The 22,412-nt window shown below is 38.7% G+C and overlaps 1 protein-coding gene across 2 annotated transcripts; it reads right to left on the bottom strand.

The window, feature by feature from the left end:
* Positions 1–178: 178 nt before the first annotated feature.
* Positions 179–10,157, bottom strand: LOC105229744 (putative vitellogenin receptor). 2 transcript variants are annotated; one of them, XM_049454126.1, is made up of 12 exons: positions 9,850–10,157; positions 9,278–9,528; positions 8,743–9,192; positions 8,038–8,682; positions 6,732–7,634; positions 6,525–6,669; positions 5,529–6,337; positions 5,191–5,457; positions 3,887–4,951; positions 3,003–3,816; positions 2,723–2,938; positions 179–813 (listed from the first exon to the last, which is right to left on the bottom strand). In XM_049454126.1, coding segments are annotated over exons 1-12 (5,712 nt in total). In that variant the 5' UTR covers positions 9,852–10,157; the 3' UTR covers positions 179–668. The 2 variants fall into 2 exon arrangements, with proteins under 2 accessions (XP_049310083.1, XP_049310082.1); XM_049454125.1 differs by having other exon boundaries at positions 2,723–3,816.
* Between the last annotated feature and the right edge of the window lie 12,255 nt (positions 10,158–22,412).

Below are 22,412 nucleotides of genomic sequence, written 5' to 3'. Positions count from 1 at the left end.
GTTGAAAAAAATCAAAAATATGTAAGATTTTTATTCAAAAAAAATATATATATTTCTATATTAAAAAATATTAAAAATTAAATGATTCAAAAAAATACCAAATTTATTAGCAATACTCGTACCATTTTCAATAAAAACTGCATTCCAAAAGAAAGTTAAAAAAATTTTTGCGTTTTACTTTTATTTTATTAATTTTTTTTGGATTTTACATTCTCAAAACTTGTTTTCCTAAAGACATTTCAGGGACGGGGAATATTTTTCAAAAACACAACAAATAACAACAAAAGAGTTTATAAATTATTTTAAGGCAAAATTAAAGCGAACAACCAGCCAACCAACCAACCAATGTTATGTGTACCTATTTGTATGAAATTGACTGTTGTTGCTTGCTATGAATAATAATTTATACTAATTAGGCTGAGCGATAAATAAGCTTACAAAAATAACAAATATGTAAGCGTTAGAAAGCTTACCAAAAAATATTTACATACTACATTTTTTACAAAAATAAATACAAATAACTACAAAAATAACATGCAGGAAAAGTATATGGTTTACAATATAATAATTGGTGAATTGCTTGTAGATTCTGCAAGAAAATCTAGAAAAAATTGTAAAAAAATTAAAATTAAAATAGAAATCTTGCGGGTAAGCTGGTGATGCTGCGTTTATCTAGGGGACAAGGTCCTTTGAGGCATCATCATCAACATGTTGAACTCGGATCGTGCCAGCGGTGGCATAAAAAGGTTCTCGCTCCATTTGGACGCTGGGCGTTCGTTGAGATGGCGCCAACCCTTCTGTTTCGGCAGTTGGCTGGAAGAGAATTAAACAAAATTTGTTGTTGATAGAAGATATATTTTTGTAGAAACTTTTGTGAATATTTGTTTCTACAAAGCGCTACTTAGAAGTAATATTAAAATCCAAGCCATTTAAACTTTATAAAAATTTCTATTCGAAAAGAATTTTCAATTTTGTAGCAATCAATTTTGGCTTTAATCATAGAGCTAATGTGACATACAGTTACAATTAGAGCTGATAGAATCTAATATAGTTTTCTTCAGAATTTTGGCATTAAGGTCTCGGTTTTAATAATATTGTCTGTCAGCTTTGTGGGCTACTGTGCTCTTTACAGATTGTGTTTCACATTTTGGGCTTCAGACCTCAACAGCCTTAAAACCTAAAGTATAGAAAGTTTGATCTAATGGCAGTCGGTCTTCGACAGGTCTCATCTCCGGTTGGATATTTACTTTATAAAACCTGTTAGTAATATTAAGACGGCTTTAAGTTTCCTTCTTCTGATTTTTTCGAGTTACCTCTGCTGAAGACGTAACACTTCTAGCAATAGTCAATTCATTGTGAAAGTCTGCTTAATCTTATGTGAGAAATATTGTAAGATTGAGCAGTTCGTAAGACGCAGTGTAAACCTGCTGTTTTATTAGAGAACAGTTTGGAATACATGTGTTGTCTCAGCTTGATCAATATTAAAGAAGTAAAGACGTTTGCCAGGTTACTTTAGTCTTTGAGAAGATGGATGGACAGACGCAGAAGTATTTGAAGCTTTGGAACTGTGATTCATGGATAAAAGCGTAACCCTCTTTTTATAGACCGGCTTTAATAAAATGCCATATCCTTTGCTGTCCTCTTTATATAGGCTCAGTACTACTGATTTTATTTAATATAAATCCTTTTTTCGGCAGAAAATTCGGTAACAGGTAAGTTAAAGACAATTTGAACCTTAATAACGGGTTTGGGTTTTTCAATAGGAATGCTACAAAAGTAGACCGATAAGGACAGCGAACGACGCCATATTTTTTCTCACTCTTTTGACATTTCTCTTCAGTAAGGTTTGCCATTTCAGCATGGAAAAATATATGATTCAACAACAAGTCGAAATTGTTAAAATTTACTACCGAAATTCAAAGTCAGTGGCCTCAACTTTATTATCGCTACGTCCAATTTATGATCGCCATATGCCATACGTCCTGTCAGATCAACAATTGAGCGTCTGGTGGAAAAATTTGAATCCATAGGCCTATTACAAAGAAGTGTCCGTAGTGTTGAGAATATTGCTGCCGCTAGCGGATCAATTGAGGAAGACCCGAATCAGTCTCTCACACGTCGTTCTCAAGCGTTTGACATCTCGGTTTTGGCGAATTTTGCGAAAAGATCTTAGCCTATATACTAAGATAAAATTGATGCAAGAACTGAAGTCGCCTGACCACCAGAATCGTCGTTTGTCGTGAATTGCACTGAGCAAGAACTTGAAAATGATCGGGATTTTCATCGAAAATCATCTTCAGCGATGAGGCTGAGTGGCTTCGTCAATAAGAAAAACAAAAAAACGCGTTAGTTCGTTCAGTCGTAAAATTGCATCAGTATCGGCGCCTGGACTTCTGCAAGAGTGATCGTGGTGGCCATGCAAAAAAAATATTGAGTTCCATACATAATGGTATCGAATGTACTTTCACAGGAATAAAGAATTTCATTGATATCCAATATAACTTCCAAAACTCTAGGCATTTTGAAACTTAACGAAGAGCTATACAAGACGTACTTAAGATTTATGAAAACTTGGATGAACTCTGAGATCTTTCAAAACACGAATACTATCTAGTTAAGCACGAACCATGAGCCAAAAGTACCAAGCCAACTAATTTTTACGTTCCTCCGAATTAGCTGGTTAGGTACTTTAGCTAAAAGTTAGCTTTTAATTTCGACTCACCGCTGCCGCTTCGAGAAGTATCTCCGCACCCGACGGTGAACTGTTCCCGCTTTTGCGCAAAAATCGATAAATCGGCGGAACATATTGTTTCTTCTCGTGCCCTCCATCCGTGCCGAAGTCTCCCTCAAAAGAGGCGGTTGTGCTGCTGATGCCGCTTTGCTGCTGCACGCTGCCTGTTGATTTTCCACTGCCGCCGGTGAATGCAGATAGTGGATTCTGGAAATGCAGGTGGATATTGAAATCGCGATGACCCTGAGAGTAGCGACGATAGTACAAGTACCCAAAACCGGCGCACAGCATGGCCAATAGTAAAAGCACCAAAATGATTGTAACCGCGGTATGCGCTGACGATGTGTGCTCTTCGTCGTGTGGACTCCAGTTGAGCAAGGCGCTGGATACGATCTCATTCGTGTACTCTTTTGCACAGCGTACATGTTCGCTCACAATATTATCGCCACACATACATTCGTAACCATAATCGGCTTGCACACACAAACCATGACATTTAGCCATGTTGCAGGGATTTGTGGCATGCGGTTGACGTGTAGCGCCATCGACAACAACATCCTCAGCATTCAGTATATTCAAATTGAACGCTTTACAGTCATACACACCGAAGAGTTGACAATGCACCGCCTCCTTCGAACCGATGTTCACGATGTAGGCCTGATTCTCATAGACCGTCAAACCGGATGGATGCATGATGACATTGCCCTTCTGAATGATTGTACGTGGCATATGTTTGCTGCCCGTTTTGTAGTCCAACGCTTGCAAGGTCTTCGTATGCATGTCGACAAAGTAGAGCTGACGTTTGTAGGGATCACAAGCTAAGGCGGTGATGTAGCTATCCCTTTTAAGCAAAAGCGTAACAATTTGCTTGCCATCTAAGTGCGACATCGTGAGCACCGAAGTGGGTGTGCTAAAGGTTTGTGCGCGAACAGTCACATAGAAGAGCCGACGACTGAGTGCGTCAACAGTGAGCGCGCGTATGGTTTCGCGTGGATTGGCCTGTGCTATGAGTCCGCACATTTTGGCGCTGAATGAGCACACCTTAATGCCGTACTGTGACGAACGCGTGATGACATACACATTATCTGTGGGATGGTGAGAGAAAAGTGTGAAAGTATTACGCATTCTTAGCGTCTAAACAAATGCATTGCTCACCTGTTATCCAGTCCACCGCAACTTTGGTGGGCGTCGGCACATACAAGCCACCCATAACCACACCTTTCTCCATATCCACTTTGTACAACACATCCTCGACATCGGTGGTGAAGTAAGCCACACGTTTGCCCACATTCAAATCGAAGCCGGCGATCTTCGAGTCATTTACCGCCCAAGCAACGCGCAATGTGATCGGTTGTTCCGTCATGCTACGTACTTCGTTATACGTAGAGAACATGAGTGACGACTCACTTTCGATGGATTTGCATGTGGTCTTGTCCGGTCGCAACATAAAGTCCGGATAGCATTTGCAATGATATGAACCGAGCGTATTCTCACACAGTTGCGCACATGGCTCACCATCTTCGCACTCGTTGATGTCCAAGCAAGTGCGCTGATCCGTGTCCAAGCGATAACCGGGATAGCAGGAGCATACTGCACCCATCGGCGTCGGACGACATTTGTGTGAACAAATCGGCCGATTAGATACAGCACTGCAGGCGGTATCGCAAAGTGGTCCTTCATCGGCGCCGGAATCGCAGTCTTCGAAATCATTACAAACACGTGACATTTCCACACATTGCCCATCTCGACAGTCGAACATGTTCGGTCCACATGCACGCTCATTCATTTTGCTCATCATCGAACCAAAACCGGTGGTCGTATTTTTATAATGTTCACAGTTCATTTCGTCTGAGCCATCCGCGCAGTCTTTATCGCGATCACAACGGAATTCCATACGTATACATTCGTCGTTGGACTTGCATTGGAATTCGTATATGCTACAAACTACGCCACACTTTGCTTCGTCCTCGCCGCGTGGACATTCGGTGGTGCCATTGCAGCGACTGCTTAACTCAAGACAAATACTCATATCGCTGGGACACTGGTACATCGGATGGTTCGGTGTGCCACAGGTTAGATTGCGCTGCTTGCCAGTGACGAAGTCGCAATTCAATTCATCCGAATAGTCACCGCAGTCGTTGTGTCCATCACAAACGAGACGCCGATCGATGCATTGACCCAGCATACATTTGTGCATATCGGCCGGGCATTCCTTAATGCCTAAAAGACAAGGAGATACAGTACACTCATGAATAAAGGATAACATTAGAATTCTGAAATTGAATGGCTTCAGGTGTTGAGAAAATTCGATATTAAATGAGGGAGGAGACCGGTTCGTCTACATAAGACCGAGTTAGACTCTTAAAATTGTGTTCTCCATTCGCTAAAGAGACAATCTGACTTGACGCGAATCCTCTCATATTCAATGATTAGAACAATCACACGATCTGCGTACTTACCGCATTTTTCGTGTTCATCCGACGCGTCTGTGCAATCCAGTTTTCCATCGCATTCCCAGCTCTGCGCAATGCAAGTGCCCGAGTTGCATTGGAACATATTCGCCGGACATCCTGGTAGATCGCCAGTTGTTTGTGTGGGATTCGATTTGCAGTTCAGCTCATCCGAACGATCGCCGCAATCATCGAAGCCATCGCACATAACGCTCTGATCCACACAATTACCGTTATCACAGGCATGCTGATGTTCATGGCAAAGTTTGTCCTTATCTACAAAGAGCAGAAAACGCCGATTTAATTATCAGTAATCTGCTGACCGAACAATTTTCAAAGGTACCAACCGAATTTCTCGCAATGCGTTTCATCCGAACCATCACGACAGTTTTTGGAACCGTCACAACGGCTTTTCATACTAATACACTGTGTACCATCGTGACAAGCGAAATCGCCAATTGAACAAACCACTTTGCGATATTTAGTGCTCCCAGCATCGCAGCCCAACTCATCGGAACCATCCGGACAGTCCTTGCGTCCATTACAACGTCTCGATTGTGTCAAACACTCGCCCGAATGACAACGGAATTCACAGTCCAGCGCCTCGATGCAGCTCGTGTTGGTCATATCGCGGAAAACCAAACCCGCAGGGCATAGACATGCGCTGACAGACTTTGTAACGGTCACACAAACATGCGAACATCCGCCATTATTATGCTGACAGGGATGATCTAGTGTAGAGGCCGGTCGACTAGCCAAAAGCGGTATGCGCGAGGGTAATACATGTGTATAAGCCGGCTGGGTTACTTTGATTTCGATGCGCTTTAGTGTACCCATTTTATTTTTAGACGTCCAATGTATTGCCGACGAACGTAACTCTGTCCAAAAGAGGTCATCTTCAACTAAAGCCAGTGAGTAGGGACGTTTGAGCATTGTACGGAATGTGACGTCATGCAGACTGCGGTAGTCAGTATAGGAGATGCGACCCAACTCACTATCGGACCAGTAAAGCCGTTTCGTTTCGGTATCTGTGGTAAACCTGAAATCGTCATCGCCGAGCTCATCCTCAAATGCATGGGTATGTGGACCGCGACCGTCCAGCGGCAGTTGATCGATGTGTACATACCTACGCGTGCGTAGAGCGACAAATATGACGCTGGAGGGGAAGAGAGATTATTTATATTAAATGTCGCTTTTTCAAAGTGAAATTAGGCTAAGTACTATGTGAGTTGAAAGTCGATTAAAATGGTTTGTTCCACTTTCAACGAGTCCCCCGTGGGAAGGGGTTGCTCTCATCATACTTTGGGTCTTCATTCCATTACCATTAGTCTTGAAGAACTTACCCCTCTTCTGGTATCACCGCCAGCGCTATTGGCACTTGCATGCCGGCGAAGAAGCTAACAATTGCGCGTTGATGCGTCTGCAGAGAGTAGACTTCCACCACATGACGTTCAGCATCGGCCCAGTATACATTGTGCGACATGTGATCTGCGGGTGGAAGGGTATATTAAAAAGGCTCTACGACTTCCTTAAACTCTACAGATGCTCACCAAAATCAATGGACGTTATATTTCCGATGTTCTCTTTTATTAGCACTGATATGTTGTTGGTCAACAAATCAAACTGATAGATAGTGCGATGCACATTATCTGCGATAATGATCTTCTCATCGATATTATTGTAGGCCATCTCGCTGATATACAACGGTAGCTGATGTGTTTGCAGTATGGTGTGGCGTCCAAACTTCGTATGCTCCATCTCGAGCAAAGAGTTCATCACACCAATGAAGAGACGTTGTTTCCTGTGTATTTTCACGCAACGCGAACGATCGGCGCCCAACTGCATGCCATCGGGACAGGCGCACGTTGCGCTCTCATTTTCAGCGAGCAAACACATATGAGAGCAATGTAGGCGCATGCATGCATGATCTGTCTTCGGCTGTTTGGCGCTGTGGTAAATGTGCACCGCATAGATGGTACGATCCTTGGTGACCACTTGATGTCCTTTGCCGGTAAATTTATTGCACTTATGCACACTCTTCGTACCCCAATCCGACCAGTAGATGTTGTCTTCAAAGACTGCTAAACCATAAGGATGTTTCATTATATTGTCGAGTATGCGACGTCGATCGGTGCCATCGGACCGCGTACTCTCTATGGTCGCCAACTTGGCATCCACCCAGTAGATACGATTATTATGCATATCTAAGGCGATGCCGTTGGGCCAGTGTATGTTTTCGGTGACCAGTGGCATTGAGTTGCTGCCATCCATGGATGCGCGCCCTATCATCGGCTTCAGACCCCAATCGGTCCAGAACATTTGTCCACGTTGCGGCCAGAGCGCTATGCCGCGCGGTTGATGTACATCGACGGTGACGAGCGCCGCGCAATAAAGTCCATCGTTGGTACAGACCGCTATGTGACGCATCGTGTTGTCCGAGAAGTAGATATTGTCTATGGGAAAAAGAGGGCGTGTTTTTGATATATAAATTGGGAAGAAGAGACAACGATGTGAAACCATATACACTTTAACTTTAACTTTTAAATAGAAGGTTCTAAAACAGAGGTGACTTTTCCCGAAAAGGTGGACTCTACGGAAAAAGCTTAATGCTGCTTCCCATGCTAGAAAGGGGGTGCACTATTTACTAGGTACTATTATTCTGGTCTTGTAGATAGACAACTGAGAGGTTAGTAATTGTAGCTTCGAGGTCAGTAACCCTATCTAACAACGATACTATAAAATGCCTATGGAGGTTTCCAGAGCTTCGGAAGAAACTAACTGTTGAGTTGGCAACCCTTTTAGAAAACCAAGAATACTTGAGTATTAGGCATCCAATATTTATTCTACTTTTCTCACCTGTCAGCCAATCGACCGCTAAGTCTTCTGGCGCATCCAAGCCGGCAGTGAGAAGAATTTCTTGATTGGTCCCATCGGCGTTCGCCTTCACAATACTCTCTGCCTCATTCTGTATATTCGTCCAATAGATGCTCTGCCCATCAAAGGATACACCGATCACTTTGGTCAGATTCTTGGCCACCGCATAGACTAATTTATCGCGTAAATGCACTCCCATTACGGCCATTTGTGTGGTATAGAGCAGTAACGGATCGCCACCATAAGCCTCACAAGTGTGATTGTCCGCCTTCAGCACATAACCTACATCACAGGTGCAACGATAAGAGCCGCGCGTATTCTGACAACCCTGCGAGCACAAGCCATAGATCTCCAGACATTCATCGATATCTCGACAAGCGTTCTCCAGCATTGATAAGCGATAACCCTTGGGACAAATGCACTGAGCACCTTGTTCTGGTAGCATTTTACAGATCGCTGCTGGCGGGCAAGTTTTCGTGCTGCAATTGTTGCTGGTGGATGAGCAGAGTGGCGACTCATCGCTGCCGTCCGCGCAGTCCGCCTTGCCATTGCAGGCTGCATCGATGGTTAGGCAGCTAGAATTGTCACGGCACAGGAAGCTGCCTTGCTCCAAAGTGCAATTCATGCCTAGATTAGACGTTGTTTTTATGTATCAACTACATTAGAATGAGAAAAGCTGTTACTTACCACACTTGCGTTCATCACTGCCATCACCACAGTCATCGACGCCATCACAGATCCATTTCTTGCTCTCCAAACATTTCTTATTGTCACAAAAAAAGCCTTCACAACTTTTTCTGGCGCGCTCACAGCCATCCTCCTCATCGGAACGATCGTGACAGTCGCTCTTGCCGTCGCACATAAAATCCAGCGGTATGCACGTCTTATCCGTGCGACATGTGTATTCGTAGGCGCTGCAGTTTCGTTTCGTATACCAACCGCCTGTGCCGATATCACCGCTCTTTGACATACCCTTGCCACCGCCGCTGCCCCAGAAGGTAGACGTGCTAACACATTCCAATTCATCTTCGCCGCCTGGACAATTCTCGATGCCGTTACAAATCAGTTCCGATGACAAGCAGGGTCCATTAGGTTTGGCGCACTGAAACCAATCCGGTTTGCGGCACATCTTCTTTTCTGTAAAAAGAGTAGAGACGGATGGTTTGGTCAACCAATTATTCTATATAACAAATGGTTGCTTTTAGTTTAGTCCAGAGTTTACCGCAGTTCATTTCGTCCGAGTTGTCCGGACAATCATGACGTCCATCACACATCTTCTCCTGTAAGATGCAACTTCCGTCGCGGCATTCAAAGTGATCGGCGTCGCAGTGTTGGAAGGCTGAGACACGCGCGAAAAATGGCGGCATGAATATTAATATGACGACAACAACAATGACGGCGCAGTTTGGCGCTGCGGCGCTGGGTTGTAGCTTCTTGCGCACATTTTGTAACGGTAAATGAAAGGCTTTTGCCCTAAAGTATAGGAAAATAAAGTGTGAAAGATGATTAAAAAATGGTACGAAGAAGATGATTTGAGGGAGAGAAGGTGAGAATGAGTTACTTATAAAGGCGGAATGATGAAAGAAAAGGAAAGTGAAATAGGCGAGCGAGCGAGCTCACATGGAAAAGTGCTGGTCTTCATGTGAAAGTGAGGTTAGTTGAAGGGATATTAAATTGATTATTTTAATTACAATAATTTTGATTTTGTTTAAACATTTTTTTTTTTATAATTTTAATTTTTGTTTTATATAAAATTTTTGCTTTTGTACTTAATAAAATTTATTGAATACTTACATTGATTGCCTTGAAAACGATCGATTTCAACACGCAGCCTTAGCAAGCCGCGAACTAATACACTTTACTTCTATTTTAATTAATTATTTTTTAATATTTAAATTTTATTTTCAAACACTTTTATATTTTTTCAAATTAATTTTTCCCTTAAAATATTTTTTTTTTTAATTTTTTACAAATTTTTAACACTGCAAATTACACAAATTTTACACTTAACACGTTTTTCGGATCGACACAATTATTGCCGCGCATTAGCGCGTTAAAGCCGAAATTGACTGAAGATCATTGATCGATTGATCGCCGCCAAAGTGCCGCTGACTGGCATACCAAGGCATTGGCGCATAAGTCTACATAAGTACTGTTAATTATGAGTTGTATTAAAGCGTTTAGTGTAGAATTAGATATTTGTCAGATTTTTTAATTTTCTACATATTAAAAAAAATTTAAAATATTTTTATAATAAGTTTTTAGAGTAAATATTAATATATATAAACAAATTCTTGAATTTGCTCGTAAAAATTACTTTAACGGAAGTACACAGCGTCACCTACTGTATATTAGTTATGGTTGCTGAGTTGACTTAAGGCATGAGAATGTACAGCGTCATCTAGCGGTCAATAGGAAAATGAAGAGACATTTCGTTTTATACAAAGCCAAGTAACGAAAGGATAAGGTCATCTGTCAAGGCTATTGCTCTAGATATTTCCTGCGATCTGTCAGCTCCATTATGCGGGCGTGTGCCGCCACCAGATAGTTACCAGTTAGTATTCCGATCATATTCTCACAGTCTCTTCTATCGTGTGCCAATATGAATTTTTTATACTTTCGATCTACCGTTTTGCATTTGACTTTTGCAGTTTCGCACCCGGTAGTTCGTTCCATCGGGTTTTGATTTCCTCTACCATGCTTCTGTCCAGATTCGCGCCTTTCGCAATAGTAAAGACCTCAGCTTGAAATATACTTTAGTGTTTCGACAACTTAAAAGGCTGCCTTGTGCCTAACTCTGGACAGTTTATCCCCGCACCAACTCCATCGTTCAGCCAGTAGTCGTCTAATTATCGAAAGCAATCTTCATAGAAGAAGTCTGTGCTTTCTTGTGAGCACAAGCAGATCCGATTTCTATGGGTTCGATAAAATGTTCGCAATAAGAACTGGAGCCCACATATTCGGTAACAGAGGCTTGAGCAGTAGTAGCCCGATTTTGACAATTCTAAGTCATAAGGTGCCATACCACAAAGCCAATATTTGTGCTAAGTTTAATCTGAATACATTTATTGGCTCTTGATTTGTATACTGGAACGTGAAAGAATCAGATGGAATTTTAAATTGTATTAGTGCTAAAAGTAGGCGTGGTTTCCATCCGATTTGACCTGTGATATAGGAAGTTCGAGATTTTATTATTAGCCACACTTGGTTGAAATCGGTCGAGCGGGTCACGAGATATGTGATATCATCTATAGGTGGGCAGTGAGTGGCTGGGGTTATTATCCGATTTCATCTATTTTCATACATATCGTATGAAAGGTTGATAGATTTATTCTGTCCAAATTTGGGAATATAACTTTATTGATTTGAAAGATACCTACATATAACTTATGACCAAGCACCCGCAAAGTCCAGCTATTCCATAGTAGAACCCACGAGGAGAGGGAGTACCAACCAGTACCCATTCTACAGATAGCGGCGCTATGGTGCCGTTCCTTATCCGTTTCATTTTCTTGGCAGGCACGGTTCTTTCTAATGCCATTGGTGAACATTTTATTCCTTTCCATGAGTTCATATGCAATAGCGTTTCAAGAACTCAGAATGAACGAAATGTAGCGGAGAAGCATAAGTCAACATGAAGAGGCATTTATATTAGCGATATAGTGCTTAGCGGCGATCCCGCAGGTACAAATAAATACATATGTATGTATAAACTACAGCAACCTGAGTTAAGGATTTAGTACGTAGGCATACTGTTTCGAGGTTCCAGCTTAGTTATTTACTCGTAATATTGTGTCACTGGTATTGTGAACTCATTAGTCATTACAAAAGTCCTGCCTGTCTTGTCCATAAATAAAAGGAAGATAAGGTGTTTTGCTTGGAAGCTAGTAGGTAATATCTCGCGCGCATTTGCCGTTGAGATTTCACCTCTGTTCAATTCATTGAAATTTTTGCATGACGTCAAGGCTTCTCAAAGCTTTGCATATGACGTCAAATGGTCTACAATGGTCTGCTTTGAACTCATATCACTATTAATCTCGAGCACGTGCGCACAAGCCAACGGATGCAATGTTCAATAACTTTATTAAGCCGTTAATCTTCTACCAGCTGTTTGGCTTGACTTAATAGAAAACAATATTTACGCGCAAATTTGCAATTTAATTCCAACGCGCATTGTAACAATGAAATTAGCCAAATCAGCTTTCGACCGCAGCTTCCTTATTGCCTGACGAGTTGTTTAGTACACGAAATGCAATCATTTTGACTTTTATTGCCCGCTTTTAATCAAAGAGCGATAATAACGAAACTCAAAGTGTGTTGTTTGAAAAATGCTTGTTGTTTTATTTGTTGTATTATTAAATAATGTTTTTAGTTTATTTTAATTTTAATTTTGATTTAGTTTGGTTTTGATTCATTTTTGATGCTTCTGAGTGTTAGAGTAGTTCTCACATACTTTTTGCCTCTTTGTCTTTTAAATCTTATGTCTTAAGACGCCTTCTATGGGCATTGTTTGTATTCACTTTGTCGCAAGTTTTCATAAAGAAAATATTAATAAGACACATATATAGTATAAAAACGTTCTCCGAGAACCACAATAGGGTCAATGAATCGGTGAGGTTATTCCTCTTTACTTCTGTTGCTATTCAATTCATGAAAGAACATCGAAGTTCTGTTAACTCCGTATTAATTTTCTTAAAGTAAGATCGTTTTGGTCACCGCATCATTGTTAGACACTTTTTAAAGTTTATTCGTAGAAATCTGACTGTTCAGCTGCCCGTCCCCACCTGGTCAGGATATTAGGAATTTATCCGCGATAGGGCTTGTCTGTCATAAGAGGCGACTAAAATAATGTTGGCAAAGATCTTTCATGATGCAACGTCCATGACTGCCATCAACATCAACTGTTGATCAACACTTCAATAAAATAAAGGAATTGGTTCTTGACAATGTACGATTAGTAGTCAGAGATCTTACTGGGATCGTTGGAATATCAGAAGGATCCGCGAACACCATTTTGAAAGATCATTTGGGCCTAAGAAAAGTGAAAACTCTATTGGATCCAAAATTACTCAACTTTTCCGACCAACAGGTTATCATGAAACGTCTTATTACTAGCGATGAGTCATGGATCTTTTCTTACCACCCGGAAACAGGCTATCAATCAGCCGAATATTGAGACAAAGATGAGCCGAAAAAAACACGTCCAAGGAGGTCAAAAATCAAGGTTATGTTGATTGCTTTCTTCGATTATAGAGGTGTGGTGCACTCCGCATTCCGTCCGGCCGGCCTAGCTGTCAACAAGAAATTCTATTTGAGTGTTATGCGTCATTTGCAGGAAGCTATTCGTAAAAAGAGGTTAAAGTTATGGGTTTTTCACTACGATACTGCACTGATTCTTCGTGAATTTTTCTCCAGGTTTTCAAACAATATCGTGCTGCAACCACCGTCTTCGTCTGATTTAGCTCCGTGTGACTTCTGGCTATTCATCAAACTCAAACGACCGCTCTAGGGAGACCGTTTTGAGTCAATTGAAGCCATTAGACGTGAATCGTTATGCGCATTGAAGGCTATTCCGGAAATAGTATACACAACTGGAACAACAGAGATCTTAGTGGCATCCTTGGAACATCAGAAGGATCGGTGAAAACCATTTTGAAAGATAATTAGGGCCTAAGAAAAGTGAAAGCACGACTATTTACAAAATCACTCAACTTTTTCGTCTGTGAGTGTGCTTTGAGGGGACGACATAGATTCTCAAGAGTAAGTTAAAAATTAAGAATTCTAAAACAAAGGCTTATTATTTTTGTCATAGTAGCCGATATATCTTATGTGTGTATACCATAATATGTATATATGTGAGTATAAGCGTGAGTAAGTATGAAAATTTAATTATAATAGACAAGATTTGCTATTAAGGTTGATACAAATCTGAAATGTGATGTCTAAATGAAAATCCGTCACTTCTCTACTGCACATGTACTTACACATGCATGAAGCATGCTCTTATATCTGTGTATATACAATATATGGTACATATCTACACAAATCCTACTCTTATAGCTGTATGTATGTTGCCATGCAAATTTGCGGCATTTAAGAACAGCTACTGACCTCTTCTTCCACGCCAAACGCCACAAGGGCAACATGTGCTTCACTCGACGCACAAAAGTTATGTTATTTCGGCCTTTATTACATTTACACACACATATGTATGTATAGACATAAACTTTTAGATATAACGGGTGATTTTTTTGAGGTTAGGATTTTCATGCATTAGTATTTGACAGATCACGTGGGATTTCAGACATGGTGTCAAAGAGAAAGATGCTCAGTATGCTTTGACATTTCATCATGAATAGACTTACTAACGAGCAACGCTTGCAAATCATTGAATTTTATTACCAAAATCAGTGTTCAGTTCGAAATGTGTTTATCGACAAATTTTGTTCAGCGATGAGGCTCATTTCTGGTTGAATGGCTACGTAAATAAGCAAAATTGCCGCATTTGGGGTGAAGAGCAACCAGAAGCCGTTCAAGAACTGCCCATGCATCCCGAAAAATGCACTGTTTGGTGTGGTTTGTACGCTGGTGGAATCATTGGACCGTATTTTTTCAAAGATGCTGTTGGACGCAACGTTACGGTGAATGGCGATCGCTATCGTTCGATGCTAACAAACTTTTTGTTGCCAAAAATGGAAGAACTGAACTTGGTTGACATGTGGTTTCAACAAGATGGCGCTACATGCCACACAGCTCGCGATTCTATGGCCATTTTGAGGGAAAACTTCGGACAACAATTCATCTCAAGAAATGGACCCGTAAGTTGGCCACCAAGATCATGCGATTTAACGCCTTTAGACTATTTTTTTGTGGGGCTACGTCAAGTCTAAAGTCTACAGAAATAAGCCAGCAACTATTCCAGCTTTGGAAGACAACATTTCCGAAGAAATTCGGGCTATTCCGGCCGAAATGCTCGAAAAAGTTGCCCAAAATTGGACTTTCCGAATGGACCACCTAAGACGCAGCCGCGGTCAACATTTAAATGAAATTATCTTCAAAAAGTAAATGTCATGAACCAATCTAACGTTTCAAATAAAGAACCGATGAGATTTTGCAAATTTTATGCGTTTTTTTTAAAAAAAAAGTTATCAAGCTCTTAAAAAATCACCCTATATTATATTTCTATTGTTTTCGGCTTAGCTGTTTTAATTGGCGGTTAAGAAGTGTGAAAAAAGCTAGAATTGGAGAATAGTAAAAAAATAGTAAAAATTAATAAAGAAAAAATAAAAATAAGAAGATTTTGTGCTCCACAGTTAAAACTGTAAGTAATGCATTAACTACTACGCGTATTACCATTACTGACCCTCTTAATAATTACAGGTACTTTTCATAACAATGACACACGGAAAATAGCTGAAACTGCCTAAGCTCATCTACATATGTATGTACATATACTAAATATTTATTTATATCATGAATATGCATATAGTACATTAAAGACTTAAGCATTTACTCACTTATGCGTTATTTTATACATGTACATATATGTATAAGTGTTCAGCTAGTTTCCAGTTGGGCGGTGACTCAGTAGTTTTAATTAAATTATAAATGTTGTTATCTTTGGCCTTTGAAAGATGACTTGTAACAAGTACGTATGTATATATGTATGTTTGGATGTTTGTGGGCTAATATATGCAGTGCAAGCATTAGTATTATTAGTTATGAATAATAATGGCGCAATGGAATAATATCATGCTAGCAATATATGTATGTTTGCAGAATAATAAGTACCAGTAAGAAAGTTTAGATTTTCTTAGGTTACACAGTCAATAATCGAGTCGGAGACTCTATCAAATATATTAAGTATGTATAAATGATCAGCAGTTTTTGAGATATCAATCTGAAATTTTGCACTCATTCTTTTCTCTGCAAGAAGCCTTCCATTTGTCGGAACTGCCGATTTCGGACCACTAAAGCATACAGGTGCCATAACAACTGACCTATCAAAATCATCTTCATTTATGGAATTTTTTTTATTTGACGAGGTATCCTTACGAAATTCGGCATAGATTATTTCCAAGGCATCTCTATAGTCGAAAAATTTGTTTAGATGGGATCACTATAGCATAGAGCTGTCGTACAAATTGAATAATCACGTTCCAGTTCTCGTATAAAACCAATTTTTTTGACCAGATGTCTTCACGAAATTTGACGTTAATTTTTGTCCGAGATTTATTTTCTATCTCACCCTTTATAAGAAAAATATTTACTAGTCCATAAAAACTTCAAACGGTTAGTATATTTTTATAGTCTTTCGGGTACAAAAAAATACTACCACTGTTTGCATAGAACATGTTTGAATAAAACGATTCGTTCTCTATAAAAAAAGTGTTATTAATCATAAGTGACTCAACCTGGACCTGGTTTATTTTTTCAAAGCAGCTTTACTGATAAAATATTTCGCTTTGCTTGATTTTCTATTACATACGAGTACCATCTATATAAATTCTATAAAGCCTTACATAAAAAGCCGAATATCTCGAGCAGTATTAATGATAGCGATTTTGACCTTGGACTTTTTTGTAGCAACTAAAATTTTCTACAAGTTTGTCATGAACATTTTTTCTGTAGCTCTTGTCATTTATGAGATATATACAAAAAATGCGAGTTTCGTGGAAAAATCAGGTTTAGAGCCTCATACTACCTCATCGGTGTGAGTTACGACTTTGTTGCAATTAGCACTTTTGTAGAGTGTACGATTCTGAAAAATATGCGTCTAAAGTCAAAGCGATGCCATAAAATACCTTTGATCTGTAGGAATTTAAAGATAAAAACTCACGATTGTAGTGTATTTTCTATGGAAAATTTTTACAGGCCTTGGTCCAGTTCTTAATGTTAATATTAAGGGCTAAAATTTTTTTAGGGTATTTCCAAGGAAATTTCGTGACGGGACTGAAAAACATTATAGTTAAAAAAAACACCCTACTGTGTATTGATATCCCATTGATTTTGGCAGGTATGCAGAACAAAACAATAAATTTTTGATAAAGCCATGAAGTTTGATGGATCTCGAATGATTTTGCCGCTCACCATCGAGTATCACTTGGTCTCAATGCTCATCAACGCTGAAGTTTCATTGAATTCCTAACATTACGATGTTCAATGCTTCAATGAGTTTAGTTTGAAATATGCCAACATACTATAAAAGGGCTGGCAGATAAATATTTAGTCCACAAAAAAGAAAACGAAGCAATTTTGGAAAGTTTCGATTTATTTCTATATAGGTATACTTGTAGTTTATTTTACCTCCATACACTAGTCCCATTGATGATCCAACTTCTTTAATACTTCGGAAAAAATAAAAACTTTTTTGAAGTTCTACAAAGTAGACCGCGACTTTCTGTCCAATGAGTGATTTTTTTAAGTTTCGAAACAAAAGGAAGTCGCTTGAGACCAAACGCCATTATTTCATTACGAGATTTCCACATGACTTCAATACAAAACTAAGAGTCGGATTCGGCTAACAGCTTGACATCTATCGTTCACGAGAATGTACTACACAACTGGAAAGGTTTACTGCGATAGTGACTATATCAGGTGGTGAAGTTAAGTCATTATTGGACCGTCCTCGTACTATACACAAACTCCATTATATGGCGTATGTTCTTTGTGTATTTAGTTACGCATACGCGATGTATGACTTTTAGAATTGTTTAGAAGTGAATTAAATATAAAATATGCAAAAATGTTAAATGCCGTGTGTATGTATATATATTTACCACTAGGTATTATTTATGGTAAATATTTGGATTCGCAGAAATATTCATGAATTATGTATGAGTAAGTACTTGAGTATATCAAATGCAGATGATCCAACTCTGTTAGGGAATTTCGTTTTAATAACACCAGCAGTTTACAGTAATTTTGCAACTGTGATGTTTAACTCAAATTCATATTCAGGATACCTCAAATATTCTACAGACCTCTTAGCACATTAGTCGAAAATTTTTTCTTCAAATTTGTTGAGTATGTTTGTTTTATTTCGATAGCAAATTCTGCCCAGTTGTGATTTGTTGCATGAAATTTTAATAAAAACCATTAAAATTATTTTATAATCTCAATATAACATACAGATTAGACCAATTAGAAGAATTACAAATTAAAACATAACGACCAGCCGCCCATCCCAATCGCTGTCTAACACCACCTCTTAATATCTCAGTCTTTGATCTTCCTGCCAACAGCACTAATGTATGTATGCATGTAATATACTATTTATAATATATACTATATATAATATATACATATATTCAGTTAAGTAAAAACATATTTAAGGTCGCAAGTGTTTACTTCCACCAAATCTAATTATATTCCAGTTTTATATGGCGTAGCTGTGACGTTGGCTTCTTCACTGATATGCTGCGCTCTAAGCATAATTACTCACGGCCAACAATTATGTCTAACTGAAACAGAGAAACAAAAAAAGAAAAATCTTGAAATATTACAAATTCTTAGGCTTGGCAAACTGCTAAGTGCTTTGTGACGCTTCGTTTCACAGCTTATTGTCGAAATAATTTATGACTTCTAATGTGTAAGTGATGCGGCACTTTGGGCTCAAAGTTTATTCTTCGAAATTACAACAGAATCCTCATTTGTTATGGAACTGGCATGCGTAACGGATTTGAGACTTAGCATAGTATGGGTAGTAAATATACATAAATAAGGCATAAGGGCATCTCATCTAAAACTCCATACTTAGTAGAGCTTCCTCGGCGTGTAAAGCGTCGAATACTTTCAGAGCTCGGGTGTTCTGGTCCATTCTGACGGCATGACCTAGTCAGCGTAGCCACAGTCTTTTAATTCGCTGAATCCGCTTTGCATGGGTCTTTTCCAAGCCTGGCGCATGGTAAATATCCGATTAGTTGTTGATTTTCCAGGCCTAAAGTCATACTGATAAGGTCTAATCAGTTTGTTGACGGGGGGTTTAATCTTTCACACAATACGCTCGATAGAACTTCATATCCGATCTTGTGGGGGCTTATCCGACGGTAGTTGGCACAGATTATGGAGTCTCCCTTTTTGTGGAATAGGCAGAACACGTCTAAATTCCAATCGTCGAGCATGTTTTCGTCCGACCATATTCTACAAAGAAGCTGATGCATGCTCGGCCGGCAATTCATCGTCCCCCGTCACTTTGCTGTTCTTCAGACGGGTAATTGTTATTCGAATTTCTTCATAGTCGGGCAATGGAACATCAGCTCCACCGTCGTGGGAAATCGGGTTCCCCATTTTCTGGTGTTATTCTTTCGCTGCCATTTTCTCCTTAATTTCTCACAGTCTGCTCATATTATAAACTGTCATAAACCTTAATTGCAAGCCTCGGAGAGTTTTGTAGGGTATCTCAGGTAAGAGAAAAAATTATTAAAAACTAACAAAAAATGTTCTGAATCATTCGCGCTAAATGCGAAGACTAAAAAGCATGACAGACGCCAGTTAATTTCACACACTAATTTTAGGATCGGCTGGTTTATCCCATTATGTCCATAATTTATTATAGTAAAAGAAAAAAAGCATAAAAATGTTCAAGCTTCACCGGCGTTCGTTGGAAACCATAAATCAAAAACATTCCAATTTCGATGACGCGCTCGAAATTGTTCGCCAAATTAATCAAATATTGCACAGTGGACGTTTAGTCGAAAAGTATACATTATTACCTCTTTACTCGCGTACATCATAGATATGCAAATAAATAGTTATTGATTTTAAATGACTGTGTCTAAAGCGAAGAGGTTGTTAAACTCGTTTTTTTCTGTTTAAAGTTTGAAAACTAATTTGTAATTTGGCAGAATTCTTAAATGTAAGTTTTCAGCATTTGTGTAGTTGTTTTTATGTGAAAAACCCAGGCCAATTATATTCTTTTGTTGAAGAATACAAAACAAATAGTTTTTAAATTATTATTTGGTCAATTAGCGTGGGTGTGGTCGCTAAATCAGTGAGGGTGGCGATAATGGCTACAAATTCACGCTACATAACTGAAAAAATGGTTGAGCTTTCTTGAACAAATATGAGGTTACATATTAAAATAGAGATTATTTAAAGTAATGCCTTAAAATATCATGGAAAAAAGATAGATATCAACTATTGATGATCAATACAAGCCTCCTTTTAGCTACCTCTACTCGTCGGTTTTTGTCAAAGGTTCAAGTCCTTTGGTACGAGTTTAATTTTGACTTATTTCGTACCCAAACAATTAACCAAAATAATTATGGTTGACTCATAAGATATTTTAAGGTACTTTGCTATTTCTTTGATGTCAACACGATCAATTAAACGAATATCAAATACTGTTTCTTTTTATCGTTATTAACAGAGTTGGATGCACGACTCGCATGGGGCAAGAGCTCGATGGCTTCACAACCTTCTGTGAATGCTTTGTGCTATTCAAATACCTGTGATGGGCCTCAAAAAACACTTCAGAAACTTTTTCAATGATTCTGTAGCCGAATCCAGTGGAAGCATAAAATCACAGGCATCGATGTTAAATTTTTTTTTCCATAGAAAAAGTGGCCGGATAAGTTTTTAACAAACATCAAGAATATAAAAAAGATTATACTAATCTTAAAAAAAAATTATAAATCAGGTTTGTATCAGTCCGAGTCAAATTTGATCGGATGGTATATCTGTTAAGAATATATTAGGGTGACATAAGGATTGCGTCAATGAACATCAACTCAAGTTTTTGTCGCCTTATATCCTAAAATAAATTCAAAAAGGTCTAAACTATTTAATATATCTCTTTACTAACAAAAATATAAGTTCAATCGAAGTTTGTAACGAACATCCCTAATGTAAGCATAAACATAGGAGCAGATTTTAATGGGCTTATATTGTCTAAGTTATATAATATTTATTATAATAAATTTGCAATTTGATCGAACCCACGAAATGAGCACGGAAAAAGATTGTTTATTTGTTTACATTTTTTTTTTATTTCGTTAAGTCATTGACCGCTTTCGAAACTTTATATATCTATATCACGTTATTTACAGCTTGTGACAAAAGTAAAGACAAACACATTAACATTTTTTTTAATTTCTAAAGAATATATTAAGAAACAAAAACAAAGATATTTTTTAAACTCTACCATTTTCTAAATCTCAGTGATTTTCCTCTTTTGGCCATACATACTTATGTATATGGTATTTATATTTGGGTTAGTTGCGAGCATCTTTTTCTACAGATTGACTGTTGCTTTATAGCTGTGACCTAATTTTACGTGATTTGAGTCAAATATAGGGTGATCCATTTCGGTTCAACACTTTTTTTAAGAAAAAACACAGAAACTTTAATTTTAATGGGGAGCGTTTATTACCATTCGAAAGAACACTCTTTTATTTCCTTTATTCATTTATTTTTTGAAGATTATTACTTTAAAATGTTTGCCGCGGCTACATCTTAGATGGTCCTTCCGTTGATTCCAATTTTCGATGACTCGTACGAGGATTTTGACTGTTAACTGCGGCGTGTTATTCGCCTGATGTTTTGCTCCAAGGCCTGTATCGAAGTGGGAATGTCCGCATAGACTTTATATTTTGCATATCCCCAAGGAAAAAGTGTAACGGTGTGATATAACGTGATCTTGGTGGCCAATAGATCAGCCCAACACGCGAAATTTTGATTGATGTGATGTGTGAGGAGTGACGCTGCCTTGTTAAAGCCAAATGTCGCCGAGATCACAAGCTTCAATTTCAGACATCAAATAATGAAAACTTATATCTTTTCGTCATTCTCACCGGCTTCATTTTTGAAGCCATATAGACCGATGATTCCACCGGATTAGCCTGCTGTTACTGTTCCACTTTTCTTGAGAGGATTTTGGCTTCGTTTGGCTCGCACTACGTGTACAAAAACACTTTCAGGTCTTATGGCCTCTCAAGCAGTTATTAAATTTATGAAAACGGTCGTCAAATTTTATGAAACTGACAAGAAAAAAGCTTTATCAAGATGTCATATGAAAGATTCTGCGGCAAAGGAGACTCACTGGTGGATGTCTGGAGCATTAATAATCTATATAGTGAAGTTTCTTAATCGAGTTTTCAACATGGTATATTTATTGATATTCTCTAAAGTGAGTTTTATGGAACATTGTTCTTGAATCTAGGTATACGATACAATTCTGGAACTTGAAACATTTCAGTTTTTTAATGGCTTGGCAAAGTTTTGAAGGTGCCGAAAATGAAAGCTTGGAATGGATGCCTAACTTCGAATTAATGGTTCGAAGTTACAGCTATAAGTAATAGCCTTCGTACATGGAATGAACATTTACTCCGTCGATTAAATATGTTTAGTAATCATTA

The sequence above is a fragment of the Bactrocera dorsalis genome, chromosome 4 (genome assembly GCF_023373825.1).
Source record: "Bactrocera dorsalis isolate Fly_Bdor chromosome 4, ASM2337382v1, whole genome shotgun sequence".
NCBI classification, from domain to species: domain Eukaryota; kingdom Metazoa; phylum Arthropoda; class Insecta; order Diptera; family Tephritidae; genus Bactrocera; species Bactrocera dorsalis.
Note: the sequence above shows the minus strand (reverse complement) of the source record. Positions and strands in the feature narration are given on the sequence as shown.